General features: G+C 46.4%; 1 protein-coding gene across 4 annotated transcripts in view; it reads right to left on the bottom strand.

Annotated features, from left to right (window-relative positions):
- Nucleotides 1–21,726, bottom strand: part of LOC135057867 (BPI fold-containing family C protein-like) — a 208,610-nt gene that overhangs the window by 93,638 nt on the left and 93,246 nt on the right. For all 4 annotated transcript variants that reach the window (XM_063963594.1, XM_063963596.1, XM_063963598.1 and 1 more), the window contains exons 2-7: nt 14,044–14,165; nt 13,838–13,946; nt 13,587–13,715; nt 11,404–11,559; nt 10,622–10,685; nt 7,710–7,770 (exon numbers count right to left, since the gene is read on the bottom strand). In XM_063963594.1, the coding sequence (XP_063819664.1) occupies nt 7,710–7,770; nt 10,622–10,685; nt 11,404–11,559; nt 13,587–13,715; nt 13,838–13,946; nt 14,044–14,165 (641 nt within the window). The remainder of the gene's footprint in view (nt 1–7,709; nt 7,771–10,621; nt 10,686–11,403; nt 11,560–13,586; nt 13,716–13,837; nt 13,947–14,043; nt 14,166–21,726) is intronic.

The following is a 21,726-nucleotide window of genomic DNA, read 5'->3' as shown; positions in this document are numbered from 1 at the left end:
CGGTCACGGGGAGGGTTAACATGGTAAAAATGGTCTTCCAGCCCAAACTTCTATATGTCCTACAGCACTCTCCCGTTTATATCCCGCAGAGGACCTTTCAGCAAATAAATGGTCTGCTTTCCTCTCTGGTGTGGGCTAGTAAGCGGGCACGGTTGAAAATAGATACCCTGACCAGGTCACGGGAAATGGGGGGACTGGCTCTCCCCAACTTCCGTTTTTACTATTACGCGGCACAGTTGGCACATGTCTGGAAGTGGGTTACCGACCTCGATGCCCTGGCTCTGCACTCGCTGATGCTGCACCATGACTACCCAGGGGGCTCCCCATTACAGCTACTCCTTTGTGGTAGTATCAAAATGTCCACATTGCCACTTATTAAGCAATCCATCCTAATATGAAAATTGGTGCACTCTGTGATGCGGGGTCACGGTGTTGATCCGGATACCCCACTGGATAATGCTTACGGGCTGCCGGAACTGTGTCATCTTCAGGTCCGAGAGGTTTGGGGTAACTGGGGAGTGCACTCTTTAGGACATTTATATAAAGATGAGACCCTTACCTCATTCCAACAACTCCAGCAGACACATAATGTCCCCTCAGGGGGTTTTTTCCGATTCCTTCAGCTGAGACATGCTCTGGCTGCCCAGTTTCCACATGGTCCCCCAGCCCTCGTTGATTCCCCGGTCAAATTAATGATGCAGACGCTGGACTCGGGACACCTGGTTTCTAAAATTTATGGTCGTATTCTCCAGATGCATCATATAGATCCCCTAACTACTCTTCGAGATAGGTGGGAATCAGACGTGGGTACATTATCAGACGATGCTTGGAATACTGCTGTGGGAGCCCATCGGATCTCCACTTCATCTGTTAGGTACCAACAAATACAACTATACATCCTGCATAGAGTATATATGACCCCGGTGAGGTTAGCACATATTGGGGGGTCCCATAACTCGCAATGCCCCAAATGTGGAGCCGCGGGTGCCGACTTCTGGCATCTAATTTGGGTATGCCCTGGCGTGTCTCGGTTCTGGACGGCTGTTATACGCACCATGTGTGATACGGGTGTTCCATCTTCCATATGTACGCCTGCATTGTGTACACTGTTGATTGTGGACGAGGAGGCCTTAGATCCACCCTGTAGGAGATATGTTACTAATCTTTGTGCTCTAGCTAGGGTCTGTATAGCCCGGCTGTGGCTGGCGGGCGAGGCCCCGTCAATTAAGGCTTGGATATCCCTGGTCAATTAAACTGTTGCACACGAAAAATTTGTGTTTCTGGCGAGGAAGGTGGAGAGGAAATTATTTACGATATGGGGTAGGTGGATAGACTCTAAATACTTCAAGGAGAGATAGGGTCTTGAGTTGCATCTCTCGCCTTATTTCACTCTGGGATTTTTGGGGGTGGGCACCCTCGCGGCCAGCCTTGTTGAGCTGTATTGAGATGTATTATGCTTGTTCTGCTATGCTTATGCCTATACTGGAAGGAATAAGATAGAGGTTTGCTACTCTCAGACGCTGTGACTATGTGATTGTCTGACTTACGTGACATTATTTTCGCAAAAGTTACTATGTGCCTTATGTATTTACAGCTGTTTCCATGCATTCCGTGTATGTATGTAGTTTTATGTTTGTTTTGAGTGAAGTGTTGATGTAAAATTTGAAAATTCAAATAAAAACTATTGAATTTAAAAAAAAAAAATTTGCAAAAGAGATTGTTTGGCAGATACTCTATATACAGTATATTAGAAGATGTTTCTTTTTATATGCAACATCTAATAAAAAACAAGTGAGATCACACCACATGACATGTTCGTGCTTGTTTGATGATTTGGGTACATACTGTGACAACCCCTGGCCACTATCTCCAGCATCCTGGCTGTGTGAAGATTACAGATAAGCAACATTTTCAAAACTGATGTGGATTAAACCAAAAACTGTTGTATGTTTTACCAGAAGATTTACAGTACGTGTTCCCAGTCCTATCCTTAATGCAACACACAGCAGATTGAATTCACAGATGTGTCCTCATACATCATTGCTGGGTTCGCGCCAAACAGCTCCTCTCGCTTCGCCAGATACCGTGAGAATCTGCTGGTGTCAGGCATCTTTTTTGCCGAAAATGCATCTTAGTTTCAAGCGTGATGTGGCTAGCCCGCACCAGGAGACTGTGCTGATTCATTTGACACTTGTATATCTGCATGCGACTAAGTCTTTGGCCAGGATGTAATGAAGTCCGAGTTCGGCAGCCGTGCAGGATTTTTTTAAAGGGGCAATCATGTACAAGGCATGGTTTAGCCTTGTACATGACTGCCTCTTTAAAAAAAAAGTCCTACTGCGCCCAGCATCCTGCACGCCCACTGAACTCGTACTTCATTACATAGTATAATGCAGCAGCCTACTGTGAGTTAGTTTGCTCTGAACTAACGTCCGGGAGCACCACCAACTCAGTTCTACAGCAAAAGCCAAGACGGCCAAGTCGGTAGCTTTATGTTGGTCATTATTCATGTCCTTCATGATATAAAAATTGTTTGACATTCACTTACAATCAGGACCAGTGCAGATTCCAAAACCCCAAACCCATTGCTATAATGCAGCAGCCGTAAGTTCCATTGTGCTCCATATATAGGGCCTTATTCAGGTTTGTTAGCAAACAAAAAAAAGTTAGTAATTGGGCAAAACCATGTTGCACTGCAGGTGGGGTAGATGTAACATGTAACATGTGCAGAGAGTTAGATATGGGTGTGGTGTGTTCAAACCGAAATCTAAATTGCAGTGTAGAAATAAAGCAGCCAGTATTTACCATGCACAGAAACAATATAACCCACCCAAATGTAAATCTCTCTGCACATGTTACATCTGCCCCACCTGCAGTACAACAGGATATGGCCCAATTGTTAACTTTTTTTGGTTTGCTAACAAACCTGTATAGCCTGATTTATGTTTTTAAGTAAAGCAAAAAACAAAAACAAGACAAGTAACTTTGCATCTGTAGCAAACCATGTTGCCATGCAAGGGGAGCAAATACATTTAGATTTTTTCTGTGCAGGGTAGATACTCAGTCTGGAACTGTTTTAGTAATGGCCTTTATTATGAGGCGTACTGTGACAAATTACATGGCCCAATGTGGGCACTGCTATCAAGTAGTTAGGACTGCTGTATCAGAGAAGCCGTGAAGTGGCCAGCAGCTAAACATGTGTTTGCAAACATTTGTGACAAATTCTCTGAATTTTATTACCAGATAGATTCAGGGATGGTTACAGGTAATTTTCAGTGTGCGGAAGGGAATTTGGGGGTGGGGATTTGCACCCCCCTTCCTCTTTGTTTGTTTGTCTGTGACCCCTCCCCCTTCCAGCACCTGAAATATAATTATCTCCAGGTATGATTGAGCAACTTCCAAATTGTTTGTCTGCTTGTGTGCATGAGGCATTGAATGGGAGCAGCATTTGGAAGGCATGCTGTTCCTTGTAGTGCCAATGGGAGATCCTGGGAGTGGCTCCCTGGTAAGTTAGCTCTCAGTCTGGAACTGTTTTAGTAATGGCCTTTATTATGAGGCGTACTGTGACAAATTACATGGCCCAATGTGGGCACTGCTATCAAGTAGTTAGGACTGCTTTATCAGAGAAGCCGTGAAGTGGCCAGCAGCTAAACATGTGTTTGCAAACATTTGTGACGAATACTCTGAATTTTATTACCAGATAGATTCAGGGATGGTTACAGGTAATTTTCAGTGTGCGGAAGGGAATTTGGGGTGGGGATTTGCACCCCCCTTCCTCTTTGTTTGTTTGCAGGGTAGATACTGGCAGCTTTTGCATTTAGCCCACAAACATTTTAGGCAGCTTTATTTTCAACTGCTATTTAGATTTCAGCTTGAACGCACTCCACCAAAATCTAAATCTCTCTGCACTTTTAATATCTGCCCCACCTGCAGTACAGCATGGTTTTGCCCAGTTGCTTGCTTATTTTCTTTACTTACAAATCCGTATCAAGCTTATAGAACCAGTCACACACAATATACAAGTGTTTCATAAATTAATCAGCACAGTCTCCTGGTGCATCCTAGTTACATTGCATTGTGAATTTGTGACCAACATGCATTTTTGGCAAAAAAAGACGCCCAACACTAGAAAAATTGCGCGGAACTTGTCACTGTACTAATGCCAGGCATCTCCTGCTACATGGAGTACTGAGGCTAGATGTATGAAGACACATCTGTACAATTCTTACCCCAGCTCTGTTCATTGTCTTTACTCAAAGATAGTGTTTTGTAGTGTACATATTTGCATCGGCCTCTTCTGCACCAAAACTCAGATAGAATGACTAAGCGAGTGAAAGAGGTCAGAGATGTAGAATGCTTCCTCTCTCTGCTTTCAGTCACATGCTGCAGTGATTGTAGGAAGAATCGCTGGGGTTTGCGTCACATTGCACATCTTCTGCAACCAATTCTGCAGAGCAGCCTAAGGACTGGAGCACTGAGGGTGATGGGGAGGCAATGGAAGGTGTACTGCTTCCTGAGATGAGAATCTAAACTTATCTCATAGGAGGAAGGGTCCTAAATACACAGTAAGTAGATGACTACCATTTATTTCTTGCTAGGTTGATAAATATTTTGTTTTACGGTATACATGGTCTTTCTAAAGATTTGAAAGACTGAATGAAATTGCCATAGAAAAACTAGCTGTATAGAAAGTGATGTGACAGCCACTTAAGGCCCATACACATTAGACGATGTCGCTCTGTGAGCGACATCATTCTAACGTTTCCCCCACCCGGCCCGGCCGGTCGGCGGCCGCCTGTACGCACTGAGCGATATGACCGCTCCTATCGCTCAGTGACGTCACGCCCCCGCCAGCCCTGCATGAAGGTCGTGGACGACAGTCCACATCCTTCATGCATGCCCTACCGACAGCGATGATCGTTGCCGACCCGCGGGGCCGCGCATCGGTCGTCGCTGGCGGCATACACACTTAACGATAAAATGAGCGACATCGCTCAAGGAGGGGGAAAATGAGCGGCGTCGCTCATTTTATCGTTAAGTGTGTATGGACCTTTAGTTATGTACCTCTCCTTCTCACTCATGTCTCCCTTTCAATATGTTTTACAGGAGAGGCAGATTATTGACTTACTTTGAAATAACATGAAAAGGTAAATCTCTGTTTATTTAATCCATGTTTTCTTTACTTTAAGGCTCAGATATATACTGTGGCACTTGCTGTATTTTCTCTTCTGTTACTTATTATTATTTTATATATTCATTATCCTGGAATACTGTAGGTTGCTTATTGGTGTCATTGGTTTTGCTGTGGGCAGGAAGCTATTAGTGCATCACTGGGCCCCATAGTAAAAAATTGGTAGGTGCCTAGTGATGCTACTCTCACTTCCTAAATCCAGTAGAGGCCTTTGCTCTGCTACAGTATCATACCTCCCAACATGACCCTCTCCAGGAGGGACACAATGCTCTGCTTCTGGACTTCTCTCTTAGTGTATGATTGCCATCACCTGTGTTGAACAGAGTAATGGATAAGAAAGGTGTTTCAGCACAGGTGTCAGCAATCATACAATAAGAGGGAAGTCCAGGAGCAGATCATTCTGTCACTCCTGGAGAGGGTGATGTTGGGAGGTATGCAGTATGTTGATAAAAGCAGCAGAAACATAGGGAGTGTGATCAGGCATTACCTAGCTGCATACCTCCCAACATGACCCTCTCCAGGAGGGACAAAATACTCTGCTCCTGGACTTTTTTCTTAATTTGCATTTGCCAGCACCTGTTTTGGACAGGTGAATGGATAAGAAAGGTGTTTCAGCACAGGTGATGCAATCATAAATAAGAGGGAAGTCCAGGAACAGAGCATTCTGTCCCTCCTGGAGAGGGTCGTGTTGGGAGGTAAGTAGCTGGCCTACCTCAGATCCTTGCCCAATTGCGGTTGCACTCCATGCACCCTCTGTAGTTACACCATTTGCTGTGTCTATGCTCCATAGCAAACAATGTGCTACCAACAACTGGATATGGGTCCCCATGGTGACGCATTGGAAGAGCTAGACAAAACTCATACTTGCTAACATATAAAAAAATATATTCCTGTACACTTTACTGCTTAGCAGGTGCTTGTAACCACTGTGCTAGCTTTCCACTTTCAACGTCTGTACATGCAGTAATACTGATTGGTGCGTCCTTAGATGCCACCATTGGTCGCACCTTTGAAACTTGCACCATCCTTATTAAGCTGTAGGAGCAGTTTCTCCATCTCACTATGGCCTCATATGCCTGCAGCTATGCGGCTGTGTACTCAGATGTTTTCACTGACATTACCACAACACTCCGATAACAGGCCCAGTTTTGGGTGCATTTCTAGCCACCTCCCAGTCACTTTCCAGTAATGCTCTTTCCACAATATTTCTGATACAATGCATCTTGATTGCTATATTGCCATGTAATGCATGTGCCATATGAGTTTTTAGGAATTTCCGCACATGCGCAATTGCAAAAAATCACTCCACTACGTGAACATCGGCATTGTGAGTAGCTCTGAACAGAGGCGTCACTGGGTGTGGTGACACCCGGTGCGCACCCCTGATCTCCCGGCGTGCTCGCAGTAAAAAAGGGGTGTGGCCTCGCGGGGATCCAGAAATCGTCACTCTGGGGGCATGATCAGGAGATGCTGGGCTGCCCCCGGAGACAGTCTCCGTGTGCTGTCGGCTCCTCTTCTATGAAAGGAGCCGGGTGCTGTAGGAGACTTTCACACTGCAGCACCTGGCTCCTGACAGTTTGGAGGAGCTGAGATTTGGTGTCACCCCCCTCCCAGGTGTCACACCCATGTGCGGGCCGCAGCCCCCGCTCCCTCCTTGTGACGCCACTGGCTCTGAAACAGGCTCAGAATGCCATGTGTAGCTCCAGCAATAATGAGCCGGTGCTTCAATGAAAGGTAAAGCCATCACAGCCTTGTATAAAGAGGAAACTGACCACTAGAAATCCTCTCTCTATATGTGAACATTACACTTACTTTATGTATCAATGAACAAGCCTCTTATATAGCTCTGCTTTTATAGTGGGGGCAAATTCTGTTTGTTCACCAAGTGATATGTAGCTTTAAGACATACGTATTATGGGGGTCATTCCAAGTTGATCGCTAGCTGAAAATGTTCGCTGCGCTTCGATGAAGCAAAAAAATTGCACTTCTGCGCATGCCTATGTGGCGCAATGCGCATGCGCGACATACTTTCACAATGGCCGATGCAGTTTTACACAAGGTCTAGCGAAGCTTTTCAGTCGCACTGCTGGCCGCAGAGTAATTGACAGGAAAGGGGCGTTTCTGGGTGTCAACTGACCGTTTTCAGGGAGTGTTCGAAAAAAACGCAGGCGTGCTAGTAAAAACGCAGGCGTGGCCGGGCGAACGCAGGGCGTGTTTGTGAGAGTCAGAGATGATATTGCAGAGCGCCACTGGTCACCAATAGGTGCATGGTTGGAGTATAAAGAGCAGTGGAATCATTTGTAGTGTGGAGATGTCTCTGTTCACATGCTGCTCTCATTCTCTTAATCAGTCTTCACCCAGTCTAGCTAGCCATGGCATTTGAATTTTTACCAAAGACCAGATTTGTATTGCACCGCGAGTATGCCAAAAGCAGAAGTTATAGCAACATTCAGATTCAGTATTTCTTGTGAAAACATCAAATAAATAATGAGAAATAAAGAACATTTTAAATTCCCACCTTGAAATGTGGTCAGCTCCTTCTGCAGGATTTTCAGGACATCATTCACGTTTGGACAGAGCTGAGAAATAGACACAGGTTTGAAATAAATGCTTTAGGATATAGATAAGGTTTTGTCACACTTGCCTACCTGACCCTCTCCATGAGGGAGAAAATGCTCTGTTCCTGGACTTTCCGGGTAATGTATGATTGCCATCACCTGTGGTGAGCTAGTTAATTGATAAGAAAGGCGTTTCACCACAGGTGATGGCAATCATACATTACCAGGAAAGTCCAGGAACAGAGCATTTTCTCCCTCATGGAGAGGGTCAGGTAGGCAAGTATGGGTTTTGTACCTATGTCGTATTTGCTGTGACAACAAATAGGTGTCATGCTTTTAAATCCCAGTATTTAAGGCAATGGGCCTAATTCAGACCTGATCGCTGCTGTGCGTTTTCGCACAGCAGCTGATCAGGTCTAAACTGCGCATACCAGACAGCCAATGGCCATCTCAGCCCAGCGATCACCTCTGCCTGATCACCCTGTGATGCTTTTGTACTTGTGGCAGAGAGGGGTGGGGGGGAGGGAGGGGTTTGTGCACGGCTACGATCAGGTCTGAATGGAAATGCCACCAAGAATTAGGCTCAGATTATCACTTGTACTAGACAGCATACCCTCCAACATTTGACACATAAAAATCGGTACAAATTAGAAAAGGGGGCGTGGCCACGGGTAAAGGGGGGGCGTGGTCACGCCCCTTTTCCTATACTTTCAATGGAAGTTTGGAGAGCCAAAAATCGGTACAGACCATAAAAAAAAGGTACTGTACCTATTAAAAAGGTACAGTTGGAGGGTATGAGACAGTGGTCACATTAGATCCAATGAAAGACATACTGTACATGTTATAACTCATAGAAGATTAGAACATTACCTCATCTTAATGTGTACACTGGGGAAAGTTCATGTTTTCAAATAAAAAGGTGAGTGTCTTCTACTTTTTACCTTATTCTGGATTAGCGTAATGTATACTGTATGCGTTTCATTCTGGGCAATTAATGCTGGTCTTTTTTACAGATGTGTCTTCATACACCTAGCATCTATGTGACATACAATATGGCTCGAGATGTCCGGGCGATTAAGACACTCCAAGAGGTGTAGTGTACCATTTTTTTTTTCTTTCAATTTTGCATCTTACTTGCATTGCAGAGGCAGTAAAACACCACTCACAGTGTACTAGAGGTTCTGGGCTGCGGGCTTTAAGTACACAGGAATTAGTTTTAAAGATATACTAAGTCGCAGATGAAGCACAATGGAATGTGGCATGAGAAAAAGCAGTGTCCACTACATTGTAACACTTTGTTTATAGATTCAGACTCATTTGCACACAGATATACAAGTTGCATGTCAAATTGATCATTGTAGCACTGAGTAGTGATGTCCCTTCAACTTGTTTTATATATGTAAATAAGATGCACTTTTTGTGCGAAAGAGATGCTCAGGGCAGCTAGGTCGCCCAGGACCTGGTGCGCTGAGAGGGACTGTTTGCTGTGACTAAAGCCACAATCTACGAGGACACATCTGTAGTTATTGTCAACTTCAGTTGTTTAAGGGACTCATTAAACTGAATTGCCAGAAAAAGCAAGCACAGTTTTCCATCCAACACTGCACTCAGCCAAACATCATGTAAACTTCGTACTTAATTGAATCTCCAGGGTACAAGCCTGGCATTCCACATGGTGGCGTTTCTACTGGGACAGCAGCATGGGCAGCACCATCATTTTCAGCATCATGTGATGTCATCCTGGCCAATCCTGCTCAGTCCGTCTATCAGCTGATTACTCCAGCCAACCTGGACTCAGCCTTGGGTATAAATCTTCTGCTTTGCAGAACCAAGGTTGCCAGTTCCTTCAGTCACACAGCTCTCTGTGTGAGCACTGTAGCTGTGCTTCCCTGCTGTATCAGTCTGTTCTTTGGGGCGCTACCTTTGACCTAGACTCTTCTTGTACTAAAGCTGGTATCTGCATTAACCCAGTGTATATTCCAGACCATCGGTGCAAGTCCGATATTCCTGACCACCGGTGCAGGTCCGATATTCGTGACCATTGGTGCAAGTCCAATATTCCTGACCATCTGTGCAAGTCCGATATTCCTGACCTTCGGTGCAAGTCCGATATTCCTGACCATCGGTCAGTCCAATACTCTAGATTCATAATCATCATTTCGACTCTGATATTCCTAGCCACAAGTACTGGTGTTACTCTTCGGACCATCAGAGTCATCAGCATTGGAGCCCCGTCCAATTCTAGTCTATCTTTTGTCTACTTCAGCCTAGTACCAGTCCCAAGTCTTCAGTCACCAAAACCAGTCCGATATCCCTTGGTCATCAGTCCCTAGACCGATTCCCATTCTCACTTTCTAGTGTTAGCACAGATGACCCATACAGGTGGCAGCGACCGGCCCATCGGGCGCAGCTGAGCCCAAATTTCCAAGCAGGAATCACTGGTGAAGACTACCAGCGGGGTAAGATTCCACGCCCCTGCTCTGGGTTTTCACCAAATACCTGTCTCTAGTTTAAGTACCCAAAGTATTTAACTTCTTTGTAGTTCCAACCATTATCACCTGAATACAAAGTAGCTATATAAAACCCTCCAGCTTTACATATTCCTCCAACCCAACTCCATCCAGTTCTGAGACAGAGTCGGATACACAAATATCCCAAATCCTAACAGCTAGATAAAATCATAATGTACCAGTAATGCAATGAAACTGGCATTTTACATTTTGTAGGCGGAAAGTGAGGGAAGGGAAGGGACAGGGGTAGTCCCAGTAGTGTAATATATGGGTATATACCAGGCAGATATATAGGGCCTTTGCTTTTTGTGTACAGAACTGTACAAACTTTGAAATATGCCATATTACATTGCCACTTTTACCTTTTGGTTCAGGTTATTTTTGATGGGTTTTTCCAGGAAACCAGTGAAGAGATTGTAAAACCAGCTGTAAGATGCAAAAACAGATTAAGCAACGTTAGAGTTAAAAATATAAAACTGATTAAGCTACAGAGATTTCTGAAGAGGATAGGTCATCCTTGTCAGACAGGTTTCATGTGTGCAGCTATTGTTTTCACGCAATGACAGATTTTCCCTTTCATTCCTATATTTACTTACTGTGACTTAGATTTGGTAAACCCAACTCATGTGACAGATGGAATTCTCATTTCCATAGTATCAATGGCGTAAGATCATCCCAGTTGCCCGGAGGCAAGTTCATCCCAGTTGCCCCCCCCCCTCCCCTATATTTAGATAGATATATGCATGTATGTGTGCATATATATGTGTGTGTGTCTTTTATTTTAAATCACACATTTCTTACGAGTCATACCCAGGATTAGAACCCCATGACCTGTTACACTGACAGCAGACACTTTACTGATGGAGCTATTTGCTCCTGTACAGGAAGCATGAGAATTGTAACTATGTAAAGTTATGTGTTATTGTCAGAGAAGTTACTTTATATAGTGAAAAGATAACGGCGGCTATCAATTAACTTAATTGAATGATGTCACAGAATGGGAGGAGAGGTGCCCCCTTTCAGAGCAGGAGCCTGGCGGCAGATGACTCCATTGCCTCCCAGAGTCCTGCCTCTGCATAGTATAGGAAAGGTATTGTAAGTAATGTAGTTTGAGGAGGATTTGCAGGAGAATGTGCTCACTTACCTGGCTCCTCCAGAGAGGTGCAGCTTGGCTTCATGTACTTCTGAGTAGCAAGCAGATAGAGACACAGCTGGACGACTAGATGAATCTTTGAAAGTAGTTAACTGGGCTGCTAAAGATACTCCAGAGATTACAAGGGAAAAAGATCCACTGTCCTTTCTGAAAATGCAGAATTTCACACATGCCAAAATTACATGAAATTCTTAGAAGAGAAACAATATTATATTTTGTTAAGGTTGGTATCGGGATCCCGGCGGTCAGAATACCATCAGCAACATCCTGACGCGCAGGATCCCGATACCTGATTGGTAAGTGGTCTAACTCTATCCCCCTACTCCCCTAACTCTAATCCTACCTCCCGGCAACCTGACCCTCCCCCGCAGTCTAACCCTAACCCTCCCCAGTAGTGCCTAAACCTAAACCCCCCTCCCCACAGCTTCAACCTAACCCTACCACCTTAGTGCCTTGTCTTAACCCCCCTCCTGCAGCCCCTAACACTAACCTTACCCCCCCACCACCACAGCCGAACACTAACCATCCTTCCGCAGAATAAACCTGACCTTCCACCCCCACCTCCGTGTCTTAACCCTTCCCAGCTCCGGCATACTGACAATCGGGTTGCCGACAGTTGGGATTCCGGCACCAGCATTGTGGTACATGTCGGAGGTCCAGCACTGGTGTTCTGACTCGTGTCGGGATTCCGGCATCAGTATTCCGACTGCCGGCATCCCGACCGCCAGTATAGTGACCAGATCCCGTTATTAGAAACAGGCCAGAATGAGTGAAAAGGTGGTACAGGCCCGAGGTTTGGATGCATGCCTCCCTTCATTTACTACAGCACAAATAGGATGAAATAAGGCCCTGCCATGAGCCACAATAGTCATACTGCCAAACTAAGGGTGGGATTCAAACCTGATGCTGCTGTGCGTTTTCTCACAGCGGGTGATCAGGTCATAACTGTGCATGCGTATGCATGTTGGACAACAACAACGGGCATCGCCGGACAGCGACGGGATGGTGCGAAAATTCCATTTGTACGGGCGTTCGCAAGGTAATTGACAGGAAGAGGCCGTTTGTGGGTGGCAACTGACCATTTACTGGGAGTGTCCAGAAAAACGCAGGCGTGTCCAAGCGTTTTTCAAGGAGGGTATCTGACGTTATCAGCCTGTTGTGATCGCACTGAAGGAGTAAGTCCCGGACTGTGCACAGACTGCACAAAGTGGATTTTAGCATCTCGGCATACACATAGGATCACACACTTGCACAGTGAATATACACTCCCCCTGGAGGCGGCGACTATCTGAACGCAGGACAGCAAAATTAGCAGCCCAGCTATCAGGTCTGAATCACTCCCTAAGATCTTCATAATCCACATATCTATCTATCTATCTATCTATCTATCTATCTATCTATCTATCTATCTATCTATCTATCTATCTATCTATCTATCTATCTATCTATCTATCCCATCAATCTAACATGAAGACAGAAAATCCGGGTAGTTCAGAGGAAATTAAAAATGTTTGAATATATGAAATACAGAAGAGAAGCAAGGAAGCCACTCTGTTCACTTCACACACATAGTTTAATGCTTTTCTTAATTAAGAATTTGATTAAATTACTTGATGGATTTATTACATATGTAAGAGATGCAAAAACCTTTAAGAGTTATGGTGGTAGAGGACACAGAAAAGAAGTTTAGGACAGCCAGAATTTTTCATTCGGTCCTGGTCAGGAGATTAGACACACAAGGATAGCCTCAATGAGTTTATCAATGTGTAAGTCTAATATCTGTAAACAGGAACTGCCAGACCAGCACTATATTAAAAAGTAATAGCAGTTTTGTAGTATTGCAATGCTTTGAATGTGTATTTCTTTCAAGTGGAAAAATCACTTGCTTTTAATACTCATAAATGTAGGAAAAAATATATTGTTTTATTTACAGCACTCGCTATGCCAGGACAACAGGCTGCACCTTATCTTTTATGCTAATAAGGTTGCCTGAGGGAAAGATGCTGCAAACAGAGTTTCAGAATGGTGACAAGCAAAAATATAGTTCTACCCTTTAAATATAAGTTGAGTAAGTATGCCATGCTTGTCTCTGGTGTGTCTGCCTGGACATTTACGTAAGTAATAGTAATAATACTTAACCAATAAATACATCCTCAAAGTTATTGAACTCTTACATTAACCAGTGTTTTATTGCCCATTGTCCGTACACTTTGGCCTTTGCACCTTCAACAGTCAGGTGGACATCTGTCGGTGGTACTGGGACAGCTACAACAAGAGAAGTGTTGAACTCCAGAACAAATATTCTGTGAGAAAAAAAGTAGAACATGTTGGGTTTATTCCTATTATTGGTTGTAAACATGATAGTTGTGGCATGGGTATAAACCTTTTAACTCGAAATTATAATTGTTTTCTGATGGTTTCTCACCCTGTAATTGCATATTCAACCCTGCCAAACAGATGTGTGGAACCAATTATATTTGGAAGACTGTCATGTAGCAGCAGATGGCGGAAAACTTCTAATCCCCCTTTGCGAACTGAGAATACAAGAATACAATACTGTACACTTATACAGGATATAATATCCAACTATTGAACTCTGACACCTGCTGCTACACATTTTAGGCTACTTACTGTAGTCCAGCCATTTTTGAGTGACTCTCATGACAACGCCAGGCTCAGTACTACAATGTGCAGACAACGAGAGACAACTCCACCATAGCAACCACACTTTCTTCATCCTTACTGTCAATGTCCTGGAAGAAAGTACATGCCAGATTTTATTACCAGATAAATGATTTCAGCAGGAACGAACTGTTACATCATACTGCCAATACTTTCCAGCCCTTAAAGCTAACATACATACTTGTGATCCCAGAACAGTAGTCCTTCCAGACAAGCAAACATGCAGCAGTTATACATACTCACCAGGGACGTGCGGTGAGCTAAATGGCTCAGGAGGCACTAGCTAGTACCAGAGCCAGATTTACACACAATATATGAGCCAAAGGGTACATCTGGACATTATACACAGGTCAGGGACATGCAGTCAGGGGAGGCAGGGGAGGCAGTGCCTCCCCTGTCATAATGATTAAAATAATAAAAAGAAGATATTTATAACAGAGTCTGTGATAAATTTCTTCTTTTATTATTTTAATAATTTTCCCCTGTGGAAATGTTAGGCTGGGAGGCAGCGGGAGAAGTGCCTTCCGCACCTAACATTAAAGTCCAGGCAGCGGGGGGCGGGCAGGAGGCGGGGCGCAGCAATGGGCTATGAAAGCCCATTAAAAAACAATGGGGAAGCGGCACCACTACAGGTGCCTCAATGACAGGGGCATGCATTCAGCCCTGATGAATGCATGCCCCGGTCAGTCCCCCAGATGTGATTGGCCCAGCGGATCCAGTGCTGGATCCGCTGTCCAATCAGTAGCGAGCCCCCTTCCCGGCTGCAGCAGGCGCCGTGGGCTGTGTGGGCGCCCGCTGCAGCCTGCGCCGCTGACTGACACCAGAGGTCATAATTGACCCCTGGTGTCTGAGCGGCGCTACTATGGGAGAGACGTCATGAGTCATGACGTCTCTCCCATAGTACAGCAGAGAGGAGCCGGCGGACGGAGACGGAGGCAGCGCTGCAGGAGCGGTAAGTATGTGTGTGTGTGTATTTTTTTTTATGTGTTTGGGGCACTGGCACAGCTACAGGGGGCACAACTACGTACAAGGGGCACAGCTACAGGGGCACAAGTACAAGGGGCACAGCTACAGGGGCACAAGTACAAGGGGCACAATTACAGGGGGCACAGCACCTGGGGGCACAACTACAAGGGGCACAGCTACAGGGGGCACAGCAACTGGGGGCACAGCTACAGGGGGCACAGCAACTGGGGGCACAGCGACTGGGGGCACAACTACAAGGGTCACAGCTACAGGGGGCACAGCAACTGGGGGCACAGTTGCAAGGGGCACAATTACAGGGGTCACAACTACTGGGGGCACAGCCACAAGGGGCACAACTACAGGGGTCACAACTACTCGGGGCACTGCTACTGGGGGCACTGCTACAGGGGGCCAAGCTACTGGGGGCACAGCTAGAGGGGTCACAACTACTGGGGGCACAGCTTCTGGGCTCACAACTATTGGGGGTGCCTGCTCCATCCTCCCAGCCAGTAGCAGCACTCTCCCCTGTCTGTGCTAACTTCTTCCCGCGTCAACGAGTGCACAATATTCATTCATTTCTCTCTCTCTATCTCTCTTTCTCTCTCTCCTCCTGTGGATTACTTTGTTTGTAAGTATAATTTTAATTTTTACAGGTACCCAAATTGGATTCTACTGGACAAGTGGATGTGATCGGCGTGGGATGTAGGTAAGTAATCTCTCTCTCATTTTTACAGGAACCACCTATTGGATTCCACATGGACAAGTGAACGTGACCGGCGTGGGATGTAGGTAAGTATGTGTGAGTGTGTAAGTGTTTTAATAAATTTTTACTTTCACGGTGTGTGTGTTGTGTTTTTATTTGGGTATTTTTTGTTGTTGTAGAACTACAGGTACCAGCGGGCCCGTTATTTCCCCGCATGCTGGTACTTTAGCATCTCCAAGTACCAGCAAACGGGTGAGGCTTGCTGGGCCTTGTAGTTCCACAACTAAAACCAATATTCTTTTTTACACACATGGCTATCAGCCCGGCACCCACCGCCCAGGGGTGCTGGGGACAGCCTCGGGCTTCACCCCTGGCCCTTGGGTGCCTGGAGGTGGGGAGCCATTGATTTAAGGGGTCCCCACTCCTCCAGGGAACCCCGGCCAGGGGTGACTAGTTGGGGGGTAATGCCACGGCCGCAGGGACCTACATAAATGTGTCCCCCGGCTGTGGCATTATGTCCCTGGCTAGTAGAGCCCAGTGCTGGTTTTAAAAATACGGGGGACCCCTACATCTTTTGTCCCCCATATTTTTGGAACCAGGACAGGTCTAAGAGCCTGGTGCTGGTTGTCTAAGTACGAGGAACCCCTGTCCAATTCTTTCCCAGTATTTAAACAACCAGGACCGGCTCAAAGAGCCCGAGGCTGGTTATACTTAGGAGGGGGGACCTCACACATTTTTTTTTTACATTTTTTTTAACCCATTCAGACCCTTCTCCATTAAGTTAATGGAAGCCCTGGACAACAAAATTGCATTCGTGTCCTCCTCCCACTCCCTTCCCAGTACCAAACACTAATTATTATTTTTTTTCTATAAAAATGTACAATATATCACAAGTATGATGAGCAGGCAGGCAGCGGGCATTGGCGGCATCGGACTGAGAATCAAATTAGTGGCGGAGGGCTGGGTCAGTTGATGGTGGGCAAGTTTGTAAACCATTGGCGGTGGCAGCGGGCATCGGCTCAGAGGCAGTAGCGGGCATTGGCTCGGCGGCGGTAGGGGTCATCGGCAGGATCCGGCGGACATTATGGCTGTAGTGCCTCACCAGCCACTGACCTCACCGCACGCCACTGACACAGGTGCAGCAGTATAAACTCCTGAAAATTTCCTGAGTTTTGATTAGAGATGTGCGGAGAAGATAGACAGGTGAGGCAGCCATCGACTTTTCACTCCAGAGTTTTGGCTATAAAAATGATTAGTATAATGCAAATAAGATATTTTAAACTTACTGTATTCTTTGTATTGTTTATACCTTATAGAGTCAAACCTCTGGCACAAACGTTAGTACAGTATGACAGGAAAGGCTCTGCCTCACTCCACCACACGTCACTGAGTTTTTTTTGTACATTTATCATCCATGTGTACTGCGATTGGGAATAGTAACCTTGTCCAAAGCGTGAGGAGCAAAGCTGGATTTGGTTAAACATACAAAATGATACATACACACAAACAATTTCCAAGTTGACCTTTAGACCCTGTTGACCTTTTGTACTGTCTACCTTTACCATGTCGATCTTTTGACCCTATCGGCCGTATGGTGTCGACCTATTTACTGACGACCTAATCATTGTTGATCTTTTAGTCCACACACTAAATAAGGATAGGAAAAGGAAAAGTATGTGTAGAAAGTGCTGGGAGAGGCTGTGGAGGGAGTGCTAGGAGAGGATATAGAGGGTCATTCAGACCCGAACGCAGGCGCAATTCTGTATGCAGCGGCTGCATTCGGGTGGTCTGCGCATTCGCACAGGCCACAGTGCACGTGCGCGACCTTACACATTGTGGGATGCTTCCACAATGTGATTGACAGCGGTAGGCATTTGCGGGGCGGCGATGTGGAGCTGGGTGAGCGTGGTGGGTCCACCACGAATGGGGTTGTTCCAGGATTGGGCTTTCAGGGCGGCTGCGTGACGTCACATGCAGCCGCTACAATTAAAGAATAAATAAATATCGGCGGCCCGCCTGACTGCTCAGACAGGCTGGGCTGCCAGGGCTCAACCTTAGTTCGGCAGCCTTGCACTGTGCTTGGTGGACCCAGCATGTGAGGAGATGGATGCAGATCTGGCTGCGTATGCAGCGATCTGTGTCTATCTCAGAAGAAGGTCCATAGAAAGGGAGATGAGAGAGGATGTGAAGGGAGTGCTGGGATAGGATGTAGAGTAAGGGGCGAGGTTTAGCATATGTACATAAAAGGTGTTGTATCCTGACTATCGAGATGCCGCTGTCAGTCTTCTGACCGTCTGCATCCCAAGCGCTGGGATTCCGATACCATCCTGTTGGAAGTGCTGCGAGAGAGATTGTGGAGGGAATTCTGGGAAGGTATACTGTATGGAGAGAGTGTTGGGATAGGAATAGGATGTGGAGCGTGTGCTAGGAGAGGATGTAGAGGGAGAGCAAAGAGAGGATGTGGAGGGAGTGAAGGAGTAGGGTTGTTCATTGAAAGTTTTCCAATCAATGGCCTCTAAATTAGTGATGTGCACCGGGAATTTTTCGGGTTTTGTGTTTTGGTTTTGGGTTCGGTTCCGCGGCCGTGTTTTGGGTTCGAACGCGTTCTGCAAAACCTCACCGCATTTTTTTTGTCGGATTCGGTTGTGTTTTGGATTCGGGTGTTTTTTTAAAAAAACCCTAAAAAACAGCTTAAATCATAGAATTTGGGGGTCATTTTGATCCCATAGTATTATTAACCTCAATAACCATAATTTACACTCATTTCCAGTCTATTCTGAACACCTCACACCTCACAATATTATTTTTAGTCCAAAAATTTGCACCGAGGTCGCTGGATGGCTAAGCTAAGCGACCCTAGTGGCCGACACAAAAACCTGGCCCATCTAGGAGTGGCACTGCAGTGTCAGGCAGGATGGCCCTTCCAAAAAATACTCCCCAAACAGCACATGACGCAAAGAAAAAAAGAGGCGCAATGAGGTAGCTGTGTGACTAAGCTCAGCGACCCAAGTGGCCGACACAAACACCTGGCCCATCTAGGAGTGGCACTGCAGTGTCACGCAGGATGGCCCTTCCAAAAAACACTCCCCAAACAGCACATGACGCAAAGAAAAAAAGAGGCGCAATGAGGTAGCTGTGTGACTAAGCTCAGCGACCCAAGTGGCCGACACAAACACCTGGCCCATCTAGGAGTGGCACTGCAGTGTCACGCAGGATGGCCCTTCCAAAAAACACTCCCCAAACAGCACATGACGCAAAGAAAAAAAGAGGCGCAATGAGGTAGCTGTGTGAGTAAGCTCAGCGACCCTAGTGGCCGACACAAACACCTGGCCCATCTAGGAGTGGCACTGCAGTGTCAGGCAGGATGGCCCTTCCAAAAAATACTCCCCAAACAGCACATGACGCAAAGAAAAAAAGAGGCGCAATGAGGTAGCTGTGTGACTAAGCTCAGCGACCCAAGTGGCCAACACAAACACCTGGCCCATCTAGGAGTGGCACTGCAGTGTCACGCAGGATGGCCCTTCAAAAAAATACTCCCCAAACAGCACATGACGCAAAGAAAAAAAGAGGCGCAATGAGGTAGCTGCGTGAGTAAGCTCAGCGACCCTAGTGGCCGACACAAACACCTGGCCCATCTAGGAGTGGCACTGCAGTGTCAGGCAGGATGGCCCTTCCAAAAAATACTCCCCAAACAGCACATGACGCAAAGAAAAAAAGAGGCGCAATGAGGTAGCTGTGTGACTAAGCTCAGCGACCCAAGTGGCCAACACAAACACCTGGCCCATCTAGGAGTGGCACTGCAGTGTCACGCAGGATGGCCCTTCAAACAAATACTCCCCAAACAGCACATGACGCAAAGAAAAAAAGAGGCGCAATGAGGTAGCTGTGTGACTAAGCTGAGCGACCCAAGTGGCCGACACAAACACCTGGCCCATCTAGGAGTGGCACTGCAGTGTCAGGCAGGATGGCCCTTCAAAAAAATACTCCCCAAACAGCACATGACGCAAAGAAAAATGAAAGAAAAAAGAGATGCAAGATGGAATTGTCCTTGGGCCCTCCCACCCACCCTTATGTTGTAAAAACAGGACATGCACACTTTAACGAACCCATCATTTCAGCGACAGGGTCTGCCACACGACTGTGACTGAAATGACTGGTTGGTTTGGGCCCCCACCAAAAAAGAAGCAATCAATCTCTCCTTGCACAAACTGGCTCTACGGAGGCAAGATGTCCACCTCATCATCATCGTCCGCTTCATCACCCCTTTCACTGTGTACATCCCCCTCCTCACAGATTATTAATTCGTCCCCACTGGAATCCACCATCTCAGGTCCCCGTGTACTTTCTGGAGGCAATTGCTGCTGGTGAATGTCTCCACGGAGGAATTGATTATAATTCATTTTAATGAACATCATCTTCTCCACATTTTCTGGAAGTAACCTCGTACGCCGATTGCTGACAAGGTGAGCGGCGGCACTAAACACTCTTTCGGAGTACACACTGGAGGGAGGGCAACTTAGGTAGAATAAAGCCAGTTTGTGCAAGGGCCTCCAAATTGCCTCTTTTTCCTGCCAGTATACGTACGGACTGTCTGACGTGCATACTTGGATGCGGTCACTCATATAATCCTCCACCATTCTTTCAATGGTGAGAGAATCATATGCAGTGACAGTAGACAACATGTCAGTAATCGTTGGCAGGTCCTTTAGACCGGACCAGATGTCAGCATCAGCAGTCGCTCCAGACTGCCCTGCATCACCGGCAGTGGGTGGGCTCGGAATTCGTAGCCTTTTCCTCGCACCCCCAGTTGCGGGAGAATGTGAAGGAGGAGATGTTGACGGGTCGCGTTCCGCTTGACTTGACAATTTTCTCACCAGCAGGTCTTTGAACCTCTGCAGACTTGTGTCTGCCGGAAAGAGAGATCCAACGTAGGTTTTAAATCTAGGATCGAGCACGGTGGCCAAAATGTAGTGCTCTGATTTCAACAGATTGACCACACGTGAATGAAAGCGAATGAAGGGCTCCATCCACAAGTCCCACATGCCTAGCGGAATCGCTCTGTTTTAGCTCCTCCTTCAATGCCTCCAGCTTCTTCTGCAAAAGCCTGATGAGGGGAATGACCTGACTCAGGCTGGCAGTGTCTGAACTGACTTCACGTGTGGCAAGTTCAAAAGGTTGCAGAACCTTGCACAACGTTGAAATCATTCTCCACTGCGCTTGAGACAGGTGCATTCCACCTCCTTTGCCTATATCGTGGTCAGATGTATAGGCTTGAATGGCCTTTTGCTGCTCCTCCATCCTCTGAAGCATATAGAGGGTTGAATTCCACCTCGTTACCACCTCTTGCTTCAGATGATGGCAGGGCAGGTACAGGCGTTTTTGGTGGTGCTCCAGTCTTCTGTACGCGGTGCCTGTACGCCGAAAGTGGCCCGCAATTTTTCTGGACACCGACAGCATCTCTTGCACGCCCCTGTCGTTTTTTTAAATAATTCTGCACCACCAGATTCAAGGTATGTGCAAAACATGGGACGTGCTGGAATTTGCCCAGATGTAATGCACGCACAATATTGCTGGCGTTGTCCGATGCCACAAATCCCCAGGAGAGTCCAATTGGGGTAAGCCATTCTGCGATGATCTTCCTCAGCTGCCGTAAGAGGTTTTCAGCTGTGTGCGTATTCTGGAAATCGGTTATACAAAGCGTAGCCTGCCTAGGAACGAGTTGGCGTTTGCGAGATGCTGCTACTGGTGCCGCCGCTGCTGTTCTTGCAGCGGGAGGCAATACATCTACCCAGTGGGCTGTCACAGTCATGTAGTCCTGAGTCTGCCCTGCTCCACTTGTCCACATGTCCGTGGTTAAGTGGACATTGGGTACAACTGCATTTTTTAGGACACTGGTGACTCTTTTTCTGACGTCCGTGTACATTCTCGGTATCGCCTGCCTAGAGAAGTGGAACCTAGATGGT

This window comes from Pseudophryne corroboree, chromosome 3 (assembly GCF_028390025.1).
Source record: "Pseudophryne corroboree isolate aPseCor3 chromosome 3, aPseCor3.hap2, whole genome shotgun sequence".
Lineage (NCBI taxonomy): Eukaryota > Metazoa > Chordata > Amphibia > Anura > Myobatrachidae > Pseudophryne > Pseudophryne corroboree.
The sequence above is the reverse complement of the archived record's forward strand: the minus strand, read 5'-3'. Positions and strand labels throughout refer to the sequence as shown.